The following is a 25,285-nucleotide window of genomic DNA, read 5'->3' on the forward strand; positions in this document are numbered from 1 at the left end:
AAATTCCAGTATTTTCTTATCACTGCATGCAAATGGTATTGACAATAGTATGCAAAGCTTGGAAACCACAATCTCCATGTTAGAGAAAGCCAACTGACAGACAGCAATCTTAAAAGTACAATCAAAAGTCCATATTTTTCTGCAACTGATTGTGTGGTGAAATATCCAATATGTTTTAGGATTAATAAAGAAAAGAAATAGAAAGCATGTTGATAAATACTACATTAAAATGAGTGCATTCATTGCTCCTAATCATGAAGACTGTGATGTATTTACTACTGTGGAACTGCATCATGTTTTCTGTAGGAAAGAAATATGTATTTTTACATTAAATAAACTCAGTAGGACAGCATTATTAATCTAAGTAGGTTTTAAGAGTATAATTATAATTTTTCAAAACATCTAAACATCCATGGTTCTTATTCATTTATATCACTAGTGGCTGATTTATTTATTTATTTTGTTTGTGTGCCGACATGTTGCATTACATTACTTTCTAACTCAAATTAAAATCTGAAGGATTGCAAAACTTTATTCCTGGTGAAACTTAAAAGGCGTTTACCCTTCCCTCCGTGCAGTACATGCACATAAAAGCTTACCATGTTGAAGACTGCCATTATGAGTATTAGAGCTGTGGTTGTCATGGTGAGAGTGATGCAGGGCCATGGCTTGTTGGCAATAATGACTGATGACCTCAGCAGCCACATCCAAGACGTAGAGGCGCTTTTACTGCAGTGCTGCACAACAACACACAAATACAAGAATGCATGAATCTCAGTATACAAAAGGGATGTGGGAGCTGAGATATAAGGTTGCACACAGAAGAAGCACAGAGGAACACAAACATCCATGATCTAATTAAACCAAGTGAATTGCATGTGTATGTCTGAATATGAACACATATTATACAACAACAAATTTAATGTTTTTAATGAGTAAGGACCATTACTGTGATAATTAATACTGAACATAACAAGTTCACACACTGAAGCACCTATTACTGCTTAACTTCTGATTGCCTGAGCAGTGCCAATCAACAAGTTCAAGGGCTGTGCAATTATGGAGAGAGGGACCCTTTCATGTTAATGGAATGCTGCATTACTATATGAAATACATGCAATAATAGCACTCTAAAATTACCACTGCACGTGATTTCATCATGTATAAAGTGATGTAAGAAGTCTGCAAATAGAGCTATCAACACACTCACCGGTTAGACTTCGGTGTAAAAGTTTCATTAGAACCAGAGCAAAGGTAAAGGGGTTGTTAACTGGCCTTCACCTGCGCTTCACTGAGTAAATTAGTACTACTGAGGGCAATGTTAGCATGCTCTTAAGAGCAATCCTGCTCCCTCTCTTTACAGTAATCTGTATTATAGCTGCACAATATAGCCATTGTCATTTTAATGTTTGTATACTGATCGTTACTGAGTTTTTATAGATGCATGTATGAAATCTCTCCAGGGTTCTGCAAATCCTTGCTAGGTCAGTTTTAGTAAATTGCTTTTCCTCTTCGCAGCATTGCCTTCAGCTCAATGTGTTTCATAGCAAGACAATGACAGTGAAAACCCAAATCGTTTGCTTGATCATCTCAGAGCAATATCTGAGCATCGCCAGGGCTGAGCCGATGTGACATTTTAATAGCTCAGGGACGTACATCACAATATAATATACCAAGGATGGCACACTATATAATATACCATAGGGATTACTGGAAATGTGGAGCTCGTGGGACACATCTTTTTATTCTGAAAACAGGGCATTAGCACAACATTTTGTAGTTAATCTCCAGAGCTGCAGTTCAAATAATAACACAGGATTGGAGAAACTGAATGAGCTCTTGAAACTGAAAGATAGTCTTCTGCAAAACGTTACCAAGAAATTGAAAAAAAAAAAAAAAAACATAATTATGGAATCAAATGTTTCAGTTTAGTAAGGAAAAAAATAAATTCAGACTGATTCTGAATTATTCCACAGTAGACCGAGAATAAACTTTCATGAGAGTTTGAAAATTCCACAAAGAGAAGACAGTCATCTAACACAAGATGAACTAAAGCAACGAACCCGGCAATGCCAAACAACGCTGACATGTGACAACAGGAGGCTTCTCAACTTTACTGTTGTGTTTTGTTTTTGAGTTTTAGGCAACATCCACAAGGAGCAGAGTTCAGAGCAAAGCAGCAGATCCTCACTTGCACAGAATTAAAGATCATACATTGGGTGCAATGGGCTGTGCAGGCCTCTGGCTAATGGAATTTTATAGCACCTTTAATACTTTAGTAGTTATTTATTTTTTCCTCGTCTCTTTCCCATTTTTTGGCCTTGGATATATTCTTACTAGACAAGGAGTATCACAGAAGACCGCCTAATCTTCTTACAGTGGCTACTTGAGACAACCGTGGCAATATCTGCAGTCATTGACAGCCTGTTCTTTAGTATATATAGGCATTGTAAGCATTGGGCTTCTTTTAGGAAGACATAAACCCCGGTAAAAAAAAAATTAGCACAGCCGATCAAAAAAAGGAATCCAACTTTCTCTAAATTATTGCAAGCATATGATATACTAAATATGATATGTAAACATCAGGATCACAGCTGTCTGTTTGTGATGAAAGTGTGTGTAGTAAGACATCATTTTGCCTGGAAAGTGTCTTAGACAAGGATCAAAGCACTGGTGTTCACAGGATCTCTGAGTCTGTGTAAGGGTAATTTTTGCCCAAAGGTCACAACACTGTGTACACCTGAGGGTCTATTAATGGGCTGTTAAGTTGACCAGAGGTGCACTTGGACCACTCATGTACCTTTAGTGTGACATTAAGGACAGACGAGTTCCATTAGAGAGCGGGCATATCCTGGTTAAATACAGTGTTTAATGTAGAAGTACGCTGTAGGAAAGGGGCACTACTAAAACAATGATGTTTGCAATAAACTCATTTACAGAAAAACTACTCACCAAGAAGTGTCCAATGAAACATATGAAGAGGATCAAGGAAAGGATAAGAAAAGCCACTCCAAAGGATACTCCCAAGATAGTTGTTCTAAAAAAATGAAATCATAAGTCAGTTCACTTTTCAAGTTTTATGTCATGCAAAAAAATCTCAAAAAATAAACCAAGTAACAAAATAAATTGCTCCCTTTGCTGAAACTGACTCATCAAGGCACAGTGACATAAGAGAAGTTTAGTTTAATAATGTATCTTGCATAAGAATAAATACATACACGCAAACCCACACAAATACATTTAGTAAAACTGTTTATTTTGTTAGGGTAGATTCATATAAAGTTCACATACTTTGGTAGGACGAGAATCTGCACAATAAAAATGCAGAAAAAGATCAAACAGGCGCAGGTCACATAGTACTTGAAGGCTGGCAAGGTTGTTGCTCTGTACTAAATAGATAAAAACAAGGTTAGGCATCAAGAAAAGGCTTTTCAAAACCAATATTCAAGCTACTTCAGAAACCTCTCAACTGCACACTCACAGCACAAATCCCTCTCTGATTTACAAAATTTCAGGGCAAGCAAAGTGTAGGCAGAATAGCAAGCACCAACGACATCTTGTCTGACAATACGCTTTGTAATTGTCTTTGAAAAACGTCAGCACTGTATCCACAGAAGGGTGAATGATGCCAGTTTTACTTGTAAAGCTTCTTACCTCCTTCTCTAACGATTTGTTGTGAAAGAATAGCGATATTCTTTGAATGTCCTCGGACTTGAGCCACTGTCTTGAAGTATAAAGACATGGTTATTAACCAGATGAAAAGGAGAATACAAACACTATTAAAATAAAATGTATACAAAAAAATGAAGGTTAGAGTTAATTAAGTTGTTTAACAAGGCTATGAAAAGGTCTTTAATATAAGCTATGTTACAGTAAGATGATACATGTCGTAATTTGTTTGAAAAAAATACATTATATCAGTTAGATAAAAAGTATATATTTTCTATAGATTGTTGGTATTACACAATATAAATATTAGTTATATAGATTTGTGAAATGATTACTTTTGTGAATTTATCCCATCAAAGGTCCTGATCATCCTCTCGTTGAGTTCCTCCTCAAATCGTCTCTTCTGAGACTTTGTCCTTTAATTGGTAACAAAAAATTAAGGCAGAGGCAGAATTTCAAATAATATTCGTCACACAAATAAAAGCCTTTGGTTCTATAAAGCATCGTATCGCCTGACTCTGTAATGTGAAGTGAGGGGGATAATCCTGTCAAAGAAAAGCTGTAAAAGGCACCGCTTGCCTTTCTGATCTCCTCTGGAAGTGATACTGCCCCATCGGCACATCCTAAACATGGAGCAAGGAGAGAGAGACAGGTCGGCAGCTGCAGATGAACTTCCCGTCCCCCGAGTGACAACATGTGTGTCGAAAAAAATCACTCACAGCCGTGTTGATCTTCCCATTCTCATTAGTCATGCTGTCTCTGTGGTGCAGGTTGGCGAAGGGCTTGGCTGCTCCCCACGACTCCAGGTAGCGGGTCATCCGGACTGAGGCTCTCATCTTTGCTCCATCTACAGTGTGTCTGGATCGGTAATAATGCTGTGGGCTCCGATGCTCAACCTGGACAAACATGGAAACACTGTCCATTCACTGCATTTTCTTCAATGCCAAATATTCTCACCACTGAATGTAACGTTTGTACGGTACCTTAGGGTTGATGACCAGATAAGTGATGACTCCATGTTCCATTAAGTAAGGATCTCTCTCTTGTCCATCCCCATCTTCCACCTTATAGGCAGCATTCAGGTGCTCCAGTGTCACTGAAGTGATGTGGACTCGCCTGCCAATGAACAGCTTAATCAATTAACGTTTTCCTATGAACATTAACCATATATCTGGTCGCGACGTAACGATAGCAGTGTTTGCCTCAAACCATTTGGTTTGGTATGAAATTTGATCAGTTTGGTGCTCTGTGAGCCAAACAATCCACCAGGGTTTCCCATAATGGAAATATAATACACAAGCTCCACCCAGAGTGTGTACTTATTTTTTGTACCCTTGAAAGCAGGGTAGACACTGCAAATTTTATATTTTACCATGTACAAAATCACACTATACATTGAGTCTGAATCGGCCTTACAGCGTGGCCAGAATCTGCGATGTCTGCTCACACTGTACGGGTCAATCGATTGTCTACTACAGGGAGATCTCGCTGAGTCCCTGGTCGCTCTTCACAGGTGACACTTACAAGTAAGATTTTTTTTTTTTTTTTTAAATGACTCAGTGTTGATTAAAAAAAGATGGCTCAGGCACCATTACACTGTACGATTTTAAAGTCTGCAGTACTGAAAACATACTGAAACGTGACTTCAAAACCGAGTTTCATAACAAACCCTAAATTTGGTTTACTGTTACACCCCTACGATCGGGATCTTCTTTTGGTAACCTTTAGCAAGGATAAATGGTTAACATCCTGGCAAAACTAGTGCAGTAAAGGTATCGCATACATTTTCTGTCCTTCAATTTCACCTTCTTGTCACTCACCCTGGTACACCTCCCGCCTCCATATGATTGGCCAGCGAGACATCATGTGACCAAACATCATACTGCCATTTCTGAAGTCCGATAACGCCACACAGGACATTCCCAGAATGCACACCCACACGCATGTTGATGTCAACCCCTGTAGCATCTCGCACCTTCCTGTCAAGCATCAAAAATGAGCTTTTGTTAATTAGGAACACCAGAAAATCATCACCCAAACCATCTGTCTGGTCAGAAAACAACAGCAAATGCGTCACTCTCTGACTTTTATGATGTCTGTAGAGTATTGAAACAGTAAAGAAGAAAGATGGTGACATGCCACAACAATGATCCTTTCAGCCCTTTACTTTTCAGAGTAAACCAAGTCAGTACACTCATCCTCATCTAACTATTGCATTACATAAACATGTTTTGACATCACTGATGCTGATTGTCTACTCAACATTAATCCTGCGGTCAGATATACAGTTATAGAGAAGCAAGCATTTAAAAAAATGATTTAATTCTTTAGCAGCACTGTTATGTAACAGGCACTTACTTGATGGCCTCACACATGTCCAGACCCATTTTCACACAGTTTTTTGCATGATTTGGCAGCGACTCCGGCAGGCCAGACACACAGTAGTAACAGTCACCGAGGATTTTGATCCGCATACATTCATTTTCCTGCATAGAAAAAGGTGGAAGATAAGCTTGTATACAGAGGGTCAGGTAAAGGTCCCCTTTTTACATTCAGCATGCCGTAGGGCTATGCTGTGTTATAATCTATCCACCTGTCAATCTATCTGTCTATCTAACAATGTTAGCAAGTAAAAAAAACTCAGGCGGGCAGGGTATGTGACAGTCAAGTGTGATGTGGAAACTTAAAGCTTGCATTGCACTAACACTGACAATGGACTCAGTGTTTGTGTGGATGTAGGAGACAGCTTGTGTCCATTAGTTAAAATATTGAAATAAAGAATTATATATACCTTTGAACATGTCAGGAGGGAAGCATGTAGGGTGGATCTTTGATGTGATAATGAGTAAGATATTGCTGACAGTTTAGATACATATACGTTATGGGCTCTATTCTCTAACCCTTAGTTATGAAGAAATAGGATGTATTTATTCATGTGTACTCAAGAGCCAAATAATACATTATTTACCTTAGCAATCTGATCAAATTTGCCAAACAGCTCATTCAGCATGTGCACCAACTCTCCTGGTGAGCAGTCACTGGCGAGCCGTGTGAATCCTACTATATCAGCATAAAGTATACTAGAGATGGAAAAAACACCAACAGATATACATTTATATAATGTTTTTAGTAAGTGCAGTGCAGAACATCTTAGTTGTGTGAGTGGTAAATCTGAATAAATAATACATGCCTGACGTTAGTGTGTCTTTGGACATAGAGGTTGTGAAAGTTGTTTGTGTTCTCTATCTGGCCAAAGTTTGGACCCTTTAGTCTCTGGATGATCTCAGCTTTCATCACGCGGGCGATGTGAGCTGGCAGCAGAGACAGTAGGAGACGCTCCTATTGGCAGCAGTACAAAGAGAGAGGTAGTAGTAGTCAATTATTACATTTTAAAACACTCAACATCTGTAATGAATATTATATGGTTTAATTAAGAAAAACACTGCATTTTTTTGATTGTTTTATCAACAACTTAAGGGTGGGAATCACCACAGGCCTCACAATACGATATAATCACGATACTTAAGTCACGATACAAAATTAGGGCAATTTTGAACATTTTGCAATATGTTGAGTGCTGGATAAATACAGTATATTGTGATATATATTGCAGTTTATTACCTTTTTTTAAAACTGCAAATTGTATCCCCAAAGGAAAACTCTGTCAACATCAGTTTTATCTAATTAAATACAGTTTTCAGTTCGGATCTCACTTAAATATTTTTTTATTGCAAACAGAAACTGACCAACACAGTCATAAAAAACAATCATTCATACTGCATTCACCAGACGTATTCAAATATTTGTTTATATAATGCAATTTCAATACTAAGTCCATTTCTCGATATTGCCACGCACAAATATTTTGATACTTAGCTTCAGAGTTTATTCTCACAGGAAATTCTTACCTCATTGCCCCCCAGTTTGGATTGAAGCAACAGAACATCTTTCAGATCCAAAGTCTGCATGTTTATGGTGTCACATTGCAATCACCAGGGACCTTGAATTGTTAATAAAAACCTTATCAAATGTTCCACAAATGGATATTCAATTGAATATTTAATCTAATTTTGAACTGTTAACCTTTGATGACAAGAGAAGACAAAAAGCTGTCACCATTATGTCATCGGTCTCCATTAAAGCTTTAAGTGGAGTGAAGGTCAGTTAGACTTGTGTTGTGTTGACTTGTTGATACTCAAAGTATGATCAATGTGAGAGTGTTCATTATTACATTTCCAGCCAGCAGATGTCAGATTCAGCCCTTATTTACCTTTTTTTGCCCTCTTATTCAGTGACTGCTTCACCATCTGTCTATTGTTCTGAGGCTACTGTAGGTTTTACTCTGAGACAACCTGCTCAGTACTGAGCAAGTAACTCCTCGTGGGGTGATGAGGAGTTCAAAATGGGAGAAAAATGCCTATAAAAGCCAATATATCTTCCAACCTGACAGCCATTGATCATCGCAGTACAGAGGGTACTGGCTAAGAGGGTTCTACGCCAGGGGGAAGTCTGTGGTGGCAGCTCACACATACTGCCAGGAATTTGGGTTTTTGATGAATTCACATGGTGCCGCTTGGTGTAGTCAAACATAAAATGTATGCACTCACTGTACTGCAGAGCATTTTGGATAAAAGCACACAGCAAACAGCATATATTATGAGTGCGCCTGAGAGGAATGCACAGTTACCACCATCTGTCACAGGCAGCAGCAGCACTCCAGGGCTACTGCGAACCGCTCCACCCAATACATTTTCAGCTTCACTCACGACAGTTATCACAACACAAGCTGAATTCACCAAAGGGAAAAATCAGCTCCACCGCGAGCCTGAGCTTTCACAACAACAGCTGGATTCAGCCTTATCTGACTGCATACTGTAGCTCCAAAAAGCTAAGCTATGACTTCAGCAGCTGTAGTAAAAAGCTACATCCCAGACTCACATCTGTAAGCTTTTACCAACACCCTACCCTGCTAATATCTGACAGGAAGCTGCGCTCATTAAAAGCTGCATTTCCACTTCCGTAGTAACTTAAAAGTTATTAGCCTGTTCCATAATCACACAGAGCATGTAGAGAAAATACACAGGTGCTGATGTACAGACAACGTTGCAAGCTGGCTGCATATCATGAATCATATCATTTCCTTTGGAGAGATGATGTCAAACCCCAATCAGTGTGATTAAATCTGTTGTGCAGAGCAGTCACACACCCAAACAAGTATCAGTAAATTAAGATGGTCCTGAGCAGAACACACTGTCCGTGAATTTGTTATAAAAGAAGTAATTTGCTGCAGATTAAAATATAGCTGCTGATTCTTGTGGTAACCTTCTCTTGGGGTAATCAACTCGGCAGTCAAAGAGCAGCCTTTTATCACAGAGAATCTAGCACATGAAGTCGGCTCACTAACACACTCACTGAAATGATAAACAATTACCACATTACACATACCAATGCAGCCTTGAAACAAATCCTCTATGTTCCTTCCAAAATCAGATATATGCAGAACTGAATGGTTTCCATAACTCAAGCTCTGGGCAATTGTATATATATATATATATAATATTTAACACCATTAATGGTCCAGCAAAGGTGTATGAGACATAGGTTTATATTGATAAAACCAAACAATGCTTGAAATGCATTAAGTTGCAGTAAAAACATTTTTGGGGAAAAAGTAAACACTAAACTGCAGCATTAACAAGCCAATACAAATATTCAGACAAAAACACAAATGTGCAACAAAAGTCATTAAATGAAGAACCAACCATTTCCCAACCAACTTCACTTACACTTTATGAGTAAATGCAATTAGTTAGTAATATATAGAGCTAATGTTTGAAATATAAAACTTGTATTGCCATCAACACCACCATCATCATCATCATCACCAGCACTTTTACATATACTATTTTCTGCCTGATTTTCACTTACTCACTGGAAATGAGGAATTATTGACCACTTTACCTGCTGTCTCTTCTCAAACTCCAGTTTAATTGGGGACTTGATGCAGTTGCAGGTGTCCTGGTATGTCTGTTTAAGTGCCAACTCCATCAGATGTTTGTGGTACGCCCCAGCCATGTTGCCACACATGAAAATGATGATATTGGCCAAAATCTGCACAGGAATAGAAGACAGAGAAAGCTCAGACATATATCAAATAAAAGTAAGAAGTAATACACATACTGTGTATTAATGGGAGGTTGGCAAACAGGCATACAGGATAATTGCAGGACCAGAATCAAAGCTGTTAAAGTAAATAAATTCAATATCCCTATCTGTTGGTTTGTCATCTGCTGAACATAAATTAAACAAGCAATATAAGAAAAGTTGTTTTATCTCCAGAGGCTAAATTTGAAAGAAAACAATACAAAAAAATGTAATACATTTTTTTAGTCAATGAGTTTTTGTGACATGGATACAAGACTTCAGAAAAACTGACAAAGTCAGAAATAAACCATGATATAGAGTAAATCAAGGGTTCTGCGTCCTGGTGACTGATATCCTGCAGTGACACTGACATGCAGCTCCACACGATGTATTTAAGGGCAATGTGGCATATAAATACAAAGCTTGCATGTCATTTTCTTGTCAGTCAGCAATTTAAGAGACACAGCTTCCACCTGCTGATATATAGAAACACGGTACAATGTGAAGATAAAGAAATTAGATGTGTGTGACCCCTCTACTGCTCAGTTATGTATTCCTCACATCAGCTTTACTGTGACTTGATCAACCTCACCTCCACACTGCAAAGAAATAAAACAAATTAGAGATGCAAATTCAATCATAAGTAAGCCCAGCTAATGATGTGTCCACACGCCGTGTCTTTACAAATAGATTTTCCCTTGAGTTCAGCTTGATTGCACAATGGAGGCCTGTCTCTGTTTCTTAATTTAAGTTATTAAGGCAAACACCACATCCCGCTACAGGCTGTATTCGACCATGGTAGACGCACCATGGTCGAATGCAGCCTGTAGGTGATGAAGCTGCTCTTCATCATGTGGATTGTCTGAAGTGCAATAAATCTTAATTCATTGTAAACATCTTATGACCACACTTTTTCAATCATTAATATGAAATGCAAATAAATTATGTATGCATCTTTTTAAAGATGAAAGATTTGGACGCATTGGTTTTAGAAGCATTTTATGTCCGTATTTAATGGCGTCAGTGGACATTGACAAGAAATTAGGGGGAAGAAAGCTGCAGTGACACAGGCAGAAATTTGTAAAAAAAATAGTGCTGTGCACACATTTGATCTATCGGTATTATTATTTTGGTATACAAACATGTGACTATTATTATTATTACAAAGCTTCAGTTCAGCTCTTTTTTGTGACGTGTTCCATATTCATGCAATGCTGGGTTCATGAGTAGTGGGTGTGGAGACGGATGCAGAGCTGCATGCAGATAGAAACTATGATTAAATATGATGTAACTTCAAATACATTTTTCTATCATCAACACTTTGTCGCACAGACAAACAACTGGCATCGTTGGAAAGGTCAAGTTGTGGCATTTCATTATATATGTGCTATATCTCACTTTGATGAATTCTTCCAGAACAATTCAGTTAAGAAGAAGAAATGTGAATTTGGGCAGACAGCGAGTCTGCCGGGCTCCAAGGGTTAATTGACAAATGGTACATTTGTAGTTTTCACTGCCACTATTGTATTTTTTGTGGAATAAAAAATACTTGGTGATGTGTATCTCTGGTTGTGTTATATTTTTGTGTTAAACATATAATTAATATTGTTTCCCTGAAAACTAGCTCACTCAGCAGTCATCATTAATACATACTCTATATGCCAGGTTGCCTTTTCTGTCGATCACTATGGCAGCTGTTACAAGGTATGATCTTAACTGCAGGATCTCGATATAGTGATAACTGAAGCATCAAACTCTGTTTTCAAATAGATTCCCAACGTATTAGCAGCAAAGAGGATCCTAGTGTCACCTTTCAAATTTCTGACTGGCTGGATTGCCATTGAAATTGGTACAGAAATCATTTTAAATCCAATTTGTAACTCTCACACAACATATTGGACATAGTTTCTCACTCCTGTGTGACTACATTTTGTTGGATTCTGGTAATTTGGTATGTTTTTTGACATAATCCTAAAGCCAACCTCAACATTTCCTGCCTGACAAGTTCTTATAATTTTTCAGCCGTTTAAAATATTTAGTTTTGGGGTGTATAATGAGCATTACAGCCACACAGGGCCACAGATATTGCTGTGGAATTTCAGTCTTGCAATCACATTGTCAGGGTTTACGCTCACTCTTCAGGCAGCAGATAGGAGGAGAATCAAAGTCACAGACTGTATATGTGTGTGCATGCTTGCAAACAAGGCCTGCTGTACTGTACTCAGTGGTTTTTCATGAAGGTACTGCAAATAGAAAAAGCTGATGTCCAAAGACAATCATAAAGATAACTGCAACAGTATTGGTTTCCCTTTTCAGTCAATATCTGAATACAAAAGCAGACAATATAAAACAGCACACTGTGGTGTTAAATGACACATTGGGGATAATTGAGTCCACTAGCCAATGCCCTGTCATATACCTACAGAGAGCAAACTATAGTGTGTGAGATATTTATTTTCATTTCTAAACAGTACTTTATTTTCTCATGCATCTCAGCACTACATAGGAAGCTCCATTACAGGTACAATAATGATCGGATGTGGCTCAGTGATGACAAGTGTATGTATAAAGACCTTGGAGTCCTGAGAACCTTGAGTTTAATATTTTGCAACTTCAAAGCAAATGGCAAATGGTTCTCTCCCATTGCATTTTAAAATAATTTCCTACCAATCCTTCACACTCTTCATAAACAGACCTATTCCAGTTGTTTAGTTTGACTGCCTTGTCTCGTTCTCATCAATTTTCCTTTCCCTTCCAGTCTTTGTCTTTTTGTCTTTTCTCTCCAGTATAATGCTGACCTTATTGCCCCACTGATCATTGCTTTGCTCTTTTCTGTCAAAAAAAAAATGCCCAGTACATTTAAATTAAATCACCAAAAAGAACAAACATTTAATTCCACTGATAACACTCAGAGAAAGCAAAGATTCAGAGTATAAAACTGCTCACGTCATGTATTTTTCAGGTCACAGACGTTTAGGGCAGTAAACAAGACAGGACAGTTGTAAATTGTATTGGAAAAAACTATTTAGTCACTTTTTTATATTGAATTACAAAACAATGACTACTCATCAGCACTGTGCATTAACACTCTCATAACCACAACCTAGCTATGAAAGTGTAACCTGGCAATACATAAAACATGTCGAAAGCAACAGTGCACTCATACTGAGGTAAACACGGTATTCTGTATATTGTGACGAACACAAACGTCCTGTTTTTGCTGCTGGGCCGGCTGCTTGTCTTTGTCTTGGTGTGGTTGTGGTTGGGTCCTTGGCTATTGGGAACACCTGGGCCTGAAGTATCTCAGTATTATAATAGCACATCTCACTTTTCCAGAGGGGAAAGAAAAAATAAACTCAAAGAAAACCCTGTTTCCACTCACACTTTACTTACTGAGCTATCATTGATGCATGCAGAAAAACTTTTGCGTTTTTACAGTATCCTTACTGAAGATGCTCTTACTTTTTGCAGACGTATATTTTAAACTCTGTGAATACACCAGCAATGTACCAATCTCTCCTTTATATTTGACAAAAGCAAACACCAGGATCAGAGGCCAAATACATGAGTGTGGTCTACTCGCTGGGTTTATGTTCACATCTATTCAATGTATCTGGGACAGATGTCCCTCTTGCTGTATATATTATGTATCCTCTGCTCATTTACAAGCACTCACAAAAGACACAAAACCTGAGTTATTTTTTCCAAATTAAAAGGCATAATACCCACATGCCTGGCTTTGTTCACGGCCATCTATTTTCAATAGAAAGACTGACTAAACATTGGGAACTTTGTGCTGCAGAATAGTGTTCAGAGCATAGGGCTCAGAAAAGTACATTGAATGACTGAAAGTAGGAATAAAAAGATGTATTAAGGCCTTTTTACTTTATGAAAGGGTTTTTAGTTGCCCAAATATTGCATACAATATTTTATAATTTCATTATAAATAATGCAAAACATCCCCATATTGAATTCCCAAATTATTCAGCTATCTCTTCATTCTCTCTTTGTGAGCCTGTGAATAAAAATGTGTTGCAGTAGATTACACTAAACGTTGCATGTTTGCAGTCCTCGGCACCTACAGGTGATGTTAGATGTCAATTTCTACTTCTAGTGGGTAGTTGGGGTGGAGGTAGTAAGGTGTTTAGTTTTTAAGAACCAAGGTCAGTAAAGCGTAATTTACTGCCTCCTGTGGATGTGCGAGATTTCCTTTAACCACACTCAGGGGGTGTAGTGTTGTTTAAGCACCAGAGTGCACCTGCAACATGCATGAGTGCTCACACGGGCCTGTGCACTGTTAGGATGTGTAACCACAGTGGAGGCAAGTTTACACAAAATAGTCAATGTAACCTAGATATATTAACTTCAGTCAAAATTATAAACATGCAATTTTCAACAGCTGTTCCGGATTACTCATCTGAAGTGTTATCGTCTGATTTCATGCACAACACGTTCCTGCAAATGTTTGACAATAAAAGAAATAGAGTTTCTGTCTCCTGAAATGTTAGACTGTTAGACAGTTAAATGTGTTAGATGAGACACTGACAGCCTCCAGACTATCTCAAAGGTCAGCTGCGTGAATGGGGTGGCTGTGCGAATCATTCGTTCCTCACTGGTACCCAATTTGCAGATAACAGTAGGATTAGGTGAGATTGACCTCTCAGGGGCTGTGAGTCCTGCTGGTAAATTCTGGGATTATCTAAATCAGAGGGTTTATCCTACACAGGCTATTTTTGCTGTTATTTTACTACCATGTGTAGAGGAAGACAACTATCTAACATCAGTGTACAGGTGGATCCTGTTTTAATGACCTGTAGTGACAGCCACCCGGCAGATGTCGTTTTAATGATATCACCACTGGAAATGAGCACCAGTCACTTGAAATTGTAAAAATAAACCCAACTATAACTACTAACTTCACAGAGAGACTTCGAATGTGTCAACGTAACATAATCAATTCTTAAAAAAGAACTTTAGTGGGAAACCTAAACCCTGTTTGAAAAAAAATTGCTTTATCAATGATTCAATCTCAATTAAATTGAAAAAAAAAGAAGATAAATGAGAAACCAATGAACGTTAAATTTGAAATCACCAAAAGTAACCCTCATTTGAATTCCAATAATGCCCTTCCTCCCCCAAACAGTTAATACATGCAATATTCAACAGCTGCTTACCTCTGTGAGTCTATGTGAAATTCTGTCAGACAAAACTTAAATACAGGGCAAGTGCTGTGATGAATTATTGATGATTTTAGCACTCAACAATGGTTAACCAAGTATGCAAGTGAAGGCTGTTTGTGGTCTGAGAGGAGAGGTTGTGAGACAAAAACATGGTGGGTGACTTACTGTACTTGAATATTTTTTAGTAATTACTGGGAAGCTCATTACATCACTAAGTTTAAAGTCAGCCTGGATAAAATCTACACATGCAGAACATTCATTAAAAAGTTACTGACTTGGAAATGAGAAACCTTTGTTACATAATACTTGTTTTATCCTTTGATAGCGTTCAAAAGCTTTTAGCCAGGTGCAGACGACATAGTATTTTTGTCTGATAAAACTATCAAATTAGACGCTTGGAGGTTCATAAATTATTGTTATGACTGGACATGACTAGACATTTGTCCCCAACCAATCATAGATTACTTCTGTCACAACTGGTGTGATGTCACCAAGAAGGCCAGGTACTGCTCGAGGAAACAAGAATGTGAACAAACACTGACCTCCAAAGCAGTGAGCATAACATTGTCAGTGTTGTGTTCAGAAAATCCTAAAAAAAGAACAACTGTGGACCCATCTGTGGGTCACAGGAAGAGGACAGAAGGGCTTGTCCATCCTGTAGTCTACCATGTAGCCTGAACTTGGCATAAAGAAGAGCTGCATAGCAATAATACAATAATAAGTGTATTGTATGTAGTTGCCAAAGCATTCTTAACAACTTTTAGAACCAGAAATGAACAGAATATAATAATGTTGCTATGCATCAGTGTCAGACACACTCCATGTAAACAAGTAAAGTTTTCCTAAATGTTACATGCACATAAATCTGGACCCAACAGGGGGTGGGGGGTGGGGGGGTTCACCTCTTCAATAAATTAGCTGGTTCATTAGTACTCCAATGAGCCAGCACTGTAAAGTTTAATGGGCTTAACAAAGTGGAGCATGGTTCCTTCCCACTAAATACCCCCCAGGCAGTTCGTATGCACTCTAGAATAATGCATAAAAGTGTGTTCAGTGAATCTTAAATATTCAAATTTTCTGAAATGAAAGTAACTTGAAAACTAAATGCTATGCTAATGCATGCATTCTGAATGTGAATGTCACATGTGTGTGTACATGTGTTTTAGAGGGATTGAGCTGACGTTTTGTGAAAGTGGTTTTTCACTTCCTTGCGGAGAATTAGATGGGAATGTTTTCATTCACATACCAGCACCTCTAAAACCAATTAATTAATACATTGCATCTCATTTGTTTAACAGGCTTGGCAACTAGAGTGTGCAAACAGTACACTGTAGTTTTAGCCAAGAACGGACACTTACTGGAGTCTTGTTGTCATAGTGAGGTTGCCAGAGATATAGTGGAGACTGACTGCTGGCGTTGGCTTCATTTCTATTGTACAGGCATACATTTGTTTTTATTAACTTTCAGTGAGGAATTGAATACTCCTCTAAAGAGCTTTCAGAGTTTTACTTGAGTAACAATGTTCTACTGCATGTGAATAAAGAATCATCTCTAATCCTGTTTCATGTTGAATTATAGCCAATAAAGTGTTTTTGCAGAACACGATGCTGTCAATTGTGCCAAATTTGAAAGAAAATTCCCTGAAGATGTTCTTGGGATGTTGTGTTCACGAGAATGGGACAGATGGTGGGATTGATGGACAGGCAACCTGAAAACAAAATGCGTCTGGCCATGGCACACATCCTGATATTCTGTTTTGCCAAGGGCTATTTTGATGATGGCCAAAATTTTATTAGTTCAGCTCAGGAAGTAATTAATATTTTCAAACATCTGGGTTTTTTTCCTACCACTTTACTGACGCAATTCAATATTTAAAGGGATATACTGCTATAGCAGACTTTAAACTGGATTTGTGCTGACAAGCAAACTGACCTGATGTACAAGAGGAGGTGGCAGACAGTGACCAGCTAGCTTATAGCCCCTGGCAGCCTAGATGCTGGCATGCCTATGCTACAATTATACATGAAAGACAAGTAGGCTGAGACCAAAAAACAGGTCATCATAGTAGCATTCACAGGGGCAATGTAGAATGTTTGTCAAGGTTTAGGTGAAGGGATCTCAGAAAGACATGGAAATACAGGCAATAGCAGGATGGTGCTCTTGCAACACAATTCATCTATATTTTGTGTAATTATGTGCATTATTTCTTAAGTAAGAATTATAATAAAAGGTGCACAGGAAAAACATTTTAGGACAATACATTCTTTGAATATGTGACTACAACTGACCTATTGAATTATTTTTTACGCGAGATGGTTTATTGTTGTGCTAATGCTTGGAGAGGCTTTAAAAACTATTTCAACCAGCAACTTTTCAAAAAGCTTGAATAGCCAACATACGCATCAACCCTTTAGTGATGCCAGCAAAGAATCTTCATGGCAATTATAGTGTATGACAGAAAATTGTGACAATAAGGTGAAAAAGCACCATCATCATTTCTTTATTGTATAGCAACAATTCAATCCAACTTTGACTGTGCAATTTAGTGGACAAACAGCAACACAACCAGCAAAATGAGGAGAGAAGAGCAAATTTCATGTGCTTCAGAAAGTATTCAGACTCTTTCACTGTTGGCACTTTGTGTGGCAAATTTTAATTAAAATGGAGAAAACTGGCATTTTCCTCATAATCTGCACAATAATTCAAACAAAGTGAAAACAAGTGAAATCTCTTATTTACTAAATATATTTAATTCACCACTATGTAGGCGTCCCTTTGGCAGTAATTACTGCTTCAGGTCTTTTTGAGGTAAGTCTATACAAGATTTATACACTAGGATTTGGGAAGTTTATCCCATTCTTCCTCGCAGATCCTCTAAAACTACATTGGATGAAATCAAAAGCATCTGTGACCTGCTGTCTTCGAGTCTCTCCACAGATGTCCTGTGGGGTTTACGTCTGGCTCTTGCTTGGTCCACTCAAGGACAGTCAGGGACTTGTCGCAAAGGCACTTCAGCTGTATGTTTTGGGTTATTGTTGAGCTAAAAGGTAATACTGAGACTCCCAGGGTGCAGCAGGTTTTCTTAATGGACATCTCTATGTTAGGGTGCATTCATACTTCCCTCAATTCTGACCCTTATAGCATGATGATACTACCACAATGCCATGGGTAATTTTAACCAGGTGCTGTGCCAGGTATTACACATACATAGTGCTTGGAGTTCTTTATTGAGGCCACAGTAGTCCTGGGAATAGTTAAAACTTTAAAATAGGGTTTTATACCCTTGCCCAGATCCGTGCCTTACCACAACTTTATTGTTGGATGTCATTGCTTAGTTTGTGTACTGACATGCTGTGCAAGTCATGGGACCTAATATACATCATTGTGTGACCCTCTAAACTGTGTCTAATTAATTCAATTTGACACAGGTGGAAATATTAAAGATAATTAAAACAGGAGGCACTTGATTACAATTTGTGCCACAACAAAGAGTCTGAATGCATCTGTAAATTAGGTATTTCAGTCTTTGCATTATAAAAGCTAAAGTGAAGGAGTCTGAATACTTCCTGGAGTGACTGTAAGAAGTCACTGGAATTAAGTTATAGTAAAACAATAATAATGAGGCCTTTTTGTGTGCTTGAAATGCCCATTGTGATTTGGTACTGAGATTCCATGAAATCTATGGTTGTCAGGGAGGCATTACTGACATGCTTATTCAATGGATGTTCACGTTATGCATTTTTTTTAAATTAGCCCTCTTTGTACTGCAATCACTGACTTTGGAATCAGGTTTGTATAATCTTAATCTTAAATTAATTGAGGTATGGGTTACCCAAACAAATAGTTTCCTGATATTATTTCAGCATATGCCAACTGTCTGAACAGTATGCACAAATGGCAGTATTGCTGGAAAGAGGGTGACCTTTTAACACGTTAGAATTTCTATCGCTCACCTGCTATGCTAAATTAGTTTTAGTGTAAAGGTCACATTTGTTTGTTTGCTAAAAAAAATACAGACTGTATGATTAAAATGACTAAAATTGCTTATTTTGAGAGCACGATGAGGAAATATTACATTTCTGGGAAAGACAATTCAATTATGACTCCATCTGGATAATAACAAAGAAAAAACCTGTTCCCCATGAAGAATGGGTAGGGCAGGATAAAGTGTACTTATGCCTTACTATAATAATGTGTAAGGATACGAGGTTAAAAAAAACATGATTTGATTACAGTCCCATTCAGTATATGATTATAATGTATTATAAGTATCCTAGACAAAATTACTTGCATCTACGTCGTTTACTGCAGGATGCAAGTTTGTAAAGTAAAACAGCTTCATACGTGTATTTATTTGCCTGGAGAAACGTAAACCCCGAAGTAGTACTTCCTGGGAACTGAATGTAAACTTCTACAGGAGAAGAGCAATGAATTTTGAGGACGACTGATTATAGCAATGTATCGCAAAATTAGAGTAAAAAAACAACAAGATGAAGACACACACAAACAACTGTTATTTCTTTGCCAGGGATAATTACCGAGTCCAGGAAGTTACTGCCATCAAATAGCCACCAACTCCCAATACTACTCTGACTTTTTACTCAACTTTTGTACAATTTATTTATCTTCTGATATGCTGGTCGGTGGAATTTGTTACGTTTGGATAGAGCCAGGCAAGCAGTTCCTAGTCTTGATGCCAACCTAAGGTGTCAGCTGGATGCAGGTGGCAATTTTATAGTGTTATACAGACAGGAAAGTGGGAAATGTATTTCCCAAAATGTTAAACTATTGCTTTAAACTGTCCTTATGGACATGCTGAAGAGGGGTTTTTTTTCTGTAATGCGCACGTGATGATTAATTGTGCTGACTTCAGGTACACAGACTGTGTGTATATTTTGTGGCTGTGAAGATGGATTCAGTGTATATTTTAGTGCTCCTTTGTACATTAATTGGCTTGCCACCATTAACCAAAACTTATGATAAACTACCTTACCTGCCACACTACTGGCTCCATGTGATCCGCTGTGGTGGACAGGCAGACACTCAACACAATGGTGTGAGAGGCGGAGGTCAGAACACTGGCGATGACAGCATCACGCATAGAGAACGGCAGCATGGTGTAACCCACAAACACAATGAACAGGAAGAATGACACCTGTTGGAGAAAGAGAAAGACGTATTAAACACCTGCAGAGGAAAGCAAAAAGGACAGAATGAGAAAGAAATGCGTGCACAAGAAAATGAAGACGGAAATAAAATATGTGTTGACAAGCCTGTGGGGAAAGAAAGAGCATGACCTTGGAAGTCTAAAAACCATCAACACTACTTTCTGAAAAAGGTTTATCTCTGTACATCTGCACATTTGAGCATTTTTCGCTTCCCTTGATTGCACGAGGCAGAAAAGGAGACAATCAGTTCCTACACTTCAAGACTGACACCTCTAAGGTAGCAGGTGGAGTGCTTCCCTTTTTATCCAAGCATCACACACACACAAATACGTGCACACACACACACTTCTTTCATACACCCACTGCAGGAGGGCTAAAGTCACTCATCTGCTAACGGGCACAGATAGAAAGAGACAAGTGTTCTCAAAGGCTGCAGCCAGGTGCCAGTTAACCTCTCTTGGTGTATTTGCAGGGCTGGTTGGTAAACTGGGTGAGGATGAAGTGAGATGGAAAGAGGAGAGGAAAGGAAGTAAGAGAGAAAGAAGGACTGAAACAGTGCCTCCTCTGTTCAGGCTTGGGTGACTAACATACAGCTCTACAAAGCTACTACTCTTAATGGCCAACTATGCCTGTGAATGGAAATAGAAGCAAATACGAAAGGATTATCTGGTCCCTTAAATTGATCTATTACTCTCATTTCCAGGTTTTGTATTATAAATCTGGGACTCTACTAGAGTGACTTTGCATAATTCCCAGGTCAAATAAATAATTGTTTTTCTTAAACTGCCCTTTATGCAGCCTCTCAAACTGCTTTAGTCACCGTCTCTTTAAAGACCCATTCCCTAAAAGCACACTTTCTTCTTATTGACCAACTTTCAATAAGCCTACTGTGCTTGTACCCCCGCCTCATTGTCTTGCCATGGTGGAAAACTCTAAACCTATGAAGATAATTTATAGTTCTTGATTGAAAATGGAGATGTCTCAAATCTACCCGAATATCTTTGAACCCGAATCTGATTCAGAATATGAGAGTGGACAGCATGAACATCCACAGCAACCAAGATTTAAACCAGGATCTACGCTCATTACCTGCTTGTTGTCTGACATAGCAGTGGATTTAGTCTTTAAGTAACAAGCCATATACAAATTGTTTTCTATATACACCCCTCGATAGGTGGGAGTGTGGGAAATGCACTCTACTATAGTTGACAGGCTTTTGGCTTACCCCTGTACTTCATGGTGTGCTGTACTCCGAGCAGATGAACATACAAAGAAATCTGTGACAAGCTGACTTTCACTAATGCTGACTGTCTCAATTAGCTAGGGTAAATATGTATAATGTTAGTGTACTGAAAACATCAGATCACCAAACAGGGAGTTGAACGAGAGGGACAATAATTACAAGATAAATGTTTAAATTTATATAAAGTCAACTCAACGGAAACGTGCAAATGAAAAATTAGCAGACAGTGAAATACTAATGAGTAAATGTTCAATTTAACCAAATGTTCTAGTAACACTTCTTACATTACTATACTCAAAATGAAGTCAACCAGTCTCCTCGTAAATATGTACATCACTTGAAAGCACATAATGGCTTCAAGAGTTTTAAAAAATATTTCATAAGCCTTCTACAAAACATAAATGAGCCAATTAGAATTTGTTACCAGAACACTTTAAAGTAATGGGTGCCGTGGGGGACTCCTGCAATAATTATAGGAGATAACCATTTGTGAAGGTGAGTAACCTCTGACATCCATGACTTGGGGTAAAGTCTCTGCAGGCTGGCAGGGGTCACTGCTACTAGGACACCAATTTTTTATTGTTGGTCATGGCAGACCTGTGACAAACAAATTGCCCAGCTGCTCAACCTTCACAACAGCAATGTCTTTTTCTCAACCAGTGGAGCTTATCTTTATTGATATGCAGTCGTGCATTTACATTTTCCATTGTATTTAAGCTGTTTATGGGTAAATAGCTTCTTTTTTTTTTAACCCTTTGAACCCCACAACCCACTGGCAGGTTGTTTCCCTTAAAAAAATAAAAATCCCCCAAATTACACCATTTATCACAGCCAGAAACTGTGAAAACAGAAATTATTCTTGGGTTTTAAAATTTTCAAAGATCCTTTAGATGATCATGAACTCCAAATGCTTCCAAAACGCTTAAAATTGGGGTGTTTAGTCAAATTCACTGTCGCGTACAAGTCTCATTTAAAATGTTGCCAAATCATAAACTGTTTTCACTGTTTGATCCAGATTCTGTAAAAAAAAAAAAAAAAAAAAAAAGAAAAAACCTGCTCTTTGCGCAAATGGAAGCCATGAATGACTCAATTAAAATGAACAGTGTTGTGGCAAAAATTGTGCGAATGCAATTTTTCCGACTGAGCTGCAGGCTGGAGGACAGGAGATAGGACGGAGAGGACAAAAATATGTTTGTAGAGGTTTTTTATTTATTGTATAAAAAATGATACTGATATCATTGTGAACAATATAATGTGGCACACCCTTAGTTTCCAGGTATGAAAAGACCAACACAAATGATGGGTGGTTCCCATTTTTCTCCAAGACAATACATTGCCAGTGCTCTCCCCGGTAAGTTTCAGAGGCAAACACCTGTGCAGATTCTTAAGGACAAACGAGAAGAATACTTTCAAAGAAGACCACTTTAAGTGGACGATGTGTCTGAAAGCAAACAGAAATACTGTATAAAGTTTCATGCTTTTGCACTCTTCCTTTCTGTTTTCCTGTGTTTTGGTCTCTGCAGAATTGCAGCTGCAATCCCACAACCCAGGAATGAACTGCTTCTAATCTCTCTTTTCCACTGCCTGACTGAGCTTTAATTGAGTGCAGTCTTATTTTATTCTTACAATATCATGGTTCAATAATGCTGGCAATAGTAGTTCTAGGATCAAAATACAAGCATAAAGGCAGAGCTGAAAAGTTTGGTGGCTGCTTTCTGATAACGAATGCAGGAAAGTAGGCTGAAATGGTAGGTATAATTGCCATGTTCCATCATATGGCAAAAAAGGAGGTGAAAACTCATCTATATATAGATGACAAAACAGCTATGGAGAGTATGCCAGCTGACAAACAGGGGTGAGAAAACTAAACAGGGATGACTAGTGGATAGGTAAGGAACAAACGAGTCCTGACGGTGGTGAGACAGAGCAGAAACAAAAGTGCCGACAGTATTCCTGACAAGAGTGGCTGTGGTGTTTCTGCAGTATTGCAAATGTTTTAGAGGGAATTTTATTCAGTAAGCTCCTTTTTTTTCTCATCTAAATCCTGAACAGCCAGAAATGCTCAAAATGCACAATAAATCTCTAAATAAATAAAAGTTAGTGCAGTAACAGAACAGATGTAGGATGCAACAGCTAAAAAAAAGCCATAGTGTAACCTAAATACTGTAATTGAGAGATTGTGAACCTACAACCACCTTATCATTTAGATATTTTTCCTCTGTGGATGATATCGGTTATGAGCCTTAAACACGAGGCCACCAGAATCCCAACTAGTTGTATTCATTCACTAGTTCAGAAAACAAATGAGACAGTATTAACTTACTTCTTAATACAGGAGAGAGCTGCTAATTGCTGCCGACAATCATCAAGCACAGCAACATAATTTACTTACAGCCCAGAAAGCCTTTTTTTCTAAATTAATGCTTTGAAATCCAATGCTGCTAACTCAATCATGAAACATGCTGAGGATAATGGAGAAGCGGGATGGGGGAAGGTCACCTGCTGAGTTCTCCTACATACTTGATGCGTGATGTAAGGAGGCACATAGGGACCCTCCCATCTGACAATTAAGCAGTCAAGGCTTTCTGTGGTCCATAATGGTCAACTTTGCTTCTGCCCCAATGCCTTGATAATGACGGAGGAGGGTTTACAAAACAAATTATAGAGATGGAGAGTCAAATTACATGAGGCTTTTAGTCTGCAGTCTGTTGCTGGGATTGGTTTATAGGTTAGATTTACAGTGTAAAATGTGTGTGCAGCTGTCAATGTGAGCATGTGCTGCGGGTGTTGGCCAGCTATTTAACGCCAAAAAAGAAAGATGGTCATTTCAATTCTGGCTACTCTCACTAAATGTGAGGGGAAAAAAAAAAAAAGGATTTATTGATTTTCAGGGAAGATGCAGAATTAAATGCAGTGGATAACAAACAATCAGCCAAAGTGCTTGGTTTGTAATTTCCGCAGTCAGTCTGGGCACGTCAACATCAATCACTAAGATAAATTAAGGTTTTTAGCACAGAAAAAAAATGTAACTCTTCTTTTTTACATTAAGCTGCATTAAGCTCTCCCTGTGTCCCCTCTTGTTTGCTGTTCCAAGCTGACAAAGCTTTTCCTTCGCCCCAACTCATCTGCTTTAAACCACAATGAGGCTGGCTGTATACGGAGAGCGTGTGTTCATCTGGCATGTGTGTCTGAGAGACAGAGAGGAGGAAAGGAGTAGATGAGGCATGGTCCAGACACCTCTCAGTGAGGGGTAGAGGCTGGACCACACAGATAAGCCCTTCTCCCCACCATCAGCAAACAGACCGGGCTTTGTGGGGAGAGGATAAGCATTCAATTGATTATAGGTTTGAAAATGGAAAGTGCATCTATACAAATTGCCTCTGGGAGAGTAAGAATGGTGAGCACAACACCACCATCAAGACATCAAGGTTGTTTTTTTTTACCTGACAATGTACTGCAGTGCAGTTTGTAATGCGACTATCTCTTGTTCGCTTACTGTCTTGCCGTAACTCGCTGAGAACACCAACGCCAGTCTTTTTTTTTTGACAGCTGGCCATGTCACTTCTGTGGGAAAGTTGTCCCATGCCACTGGCTTAAAAAAAAACCTCATTAAGGACAAATGGATATTAAACTGGTTTTGTTTCAACCAGAGCAGAATATATGAAACTGTGTACTGCCTTTTGGACTCAAGTAAGCAGGCACAATTTATGTAACTTCCTGTACTGTAAAAGTCCATTTAGCTCATTAGCATGCAGATGCTTTGTGCAAAATAACTACAGACATAAACAAAATAAAGGAAAGTGGAGGTATCCTTTCATCAGTACAATATTGCTGCAGCAGAACTTGACTTTAAGTATGAGCATACTTTTGTCCACTATTTG

The 25,285-nt window shown here is 38.4% G+C and overlaps 1 protein-coding gene across 1 annotated transcript in view; it reads right to left on the reverse strand.

The window, feature by feature from the left end:
• The window catches only part of adcy2a (adenylate cyclase 2a), a 54,879-nt gene that overhangs the window by 12,561 nt on the left and 17,033 nt on the right, over window positions 1–25,285 (reverse strand). Inside the window, exons 3-16 of the mRNA XM_069693188.1 lie at window positions 19,987–20,148; window positions 9,631–9,780; window positions 6,860–7,008; window positions 6,638–6,749; window positions 6,028–6,155; window positions 5,490–5,648; window positions 4,653–4,785; window positions 4,389–4,565; window positions 4,249–4,292; window positions 4,005–4,085; window positions 3,655–3,724; window positions 3,292–3,389; window positions 2,953–3,037; window positions 600–737 (exon numbers count right to left, since the gene is read on the reverse strand). Coding sequence (XP_069549289.1) covers window positions 600–737; window positions 2,953–3,037; window positions 3,292–3,389; window positions 3,655–3,724; window positions 4,005–4,085; window positions 4,249–4,292; window positions 4,389–4,565; window positions 4,653–4,785; window positions 5,490–5,648; window positions 6,028–6,155; window positions 6,638–6,749; window positions 6,860–7,008; window positions 9,631–9,780; window positions 19,987–20,148 — 1,686 coding nt within the window. The remainder of the gene's footprint in view (window positions 1–599; window positions 738–2,952; window positions 3,038–3,291; window positions 3,390–3,654; window positions 3,725–4,004; window positions 4,086–4,248; window positions 4,293–4,388; window positions 4,566–4,652; window positions 4,786–5,489; window positions 5,649–6,027; window positions 6,156–6,637; window positions 6,750–6,859; window positions 7,009–9,630; window positions 9,781–19,986; window positions 20,149–25,285) is intronic.

The sequence above is a fragment of the Brachyistius frenatus genome, unplaced genomic scaffold, assembly GCF_029030835.1.
Source record: "Brachyistius frenatus isolate BFR_SWC_R1_liver_20210118 unplaced genomic scaffold, ASM2903083v1 Contig_14, whole genome shotgun sequence".
NCBI lineage: Eukaryota > Metazoa > Chordata > Actinopteri > Embiotocidae > Brachyistius > Brachyistius frenatus.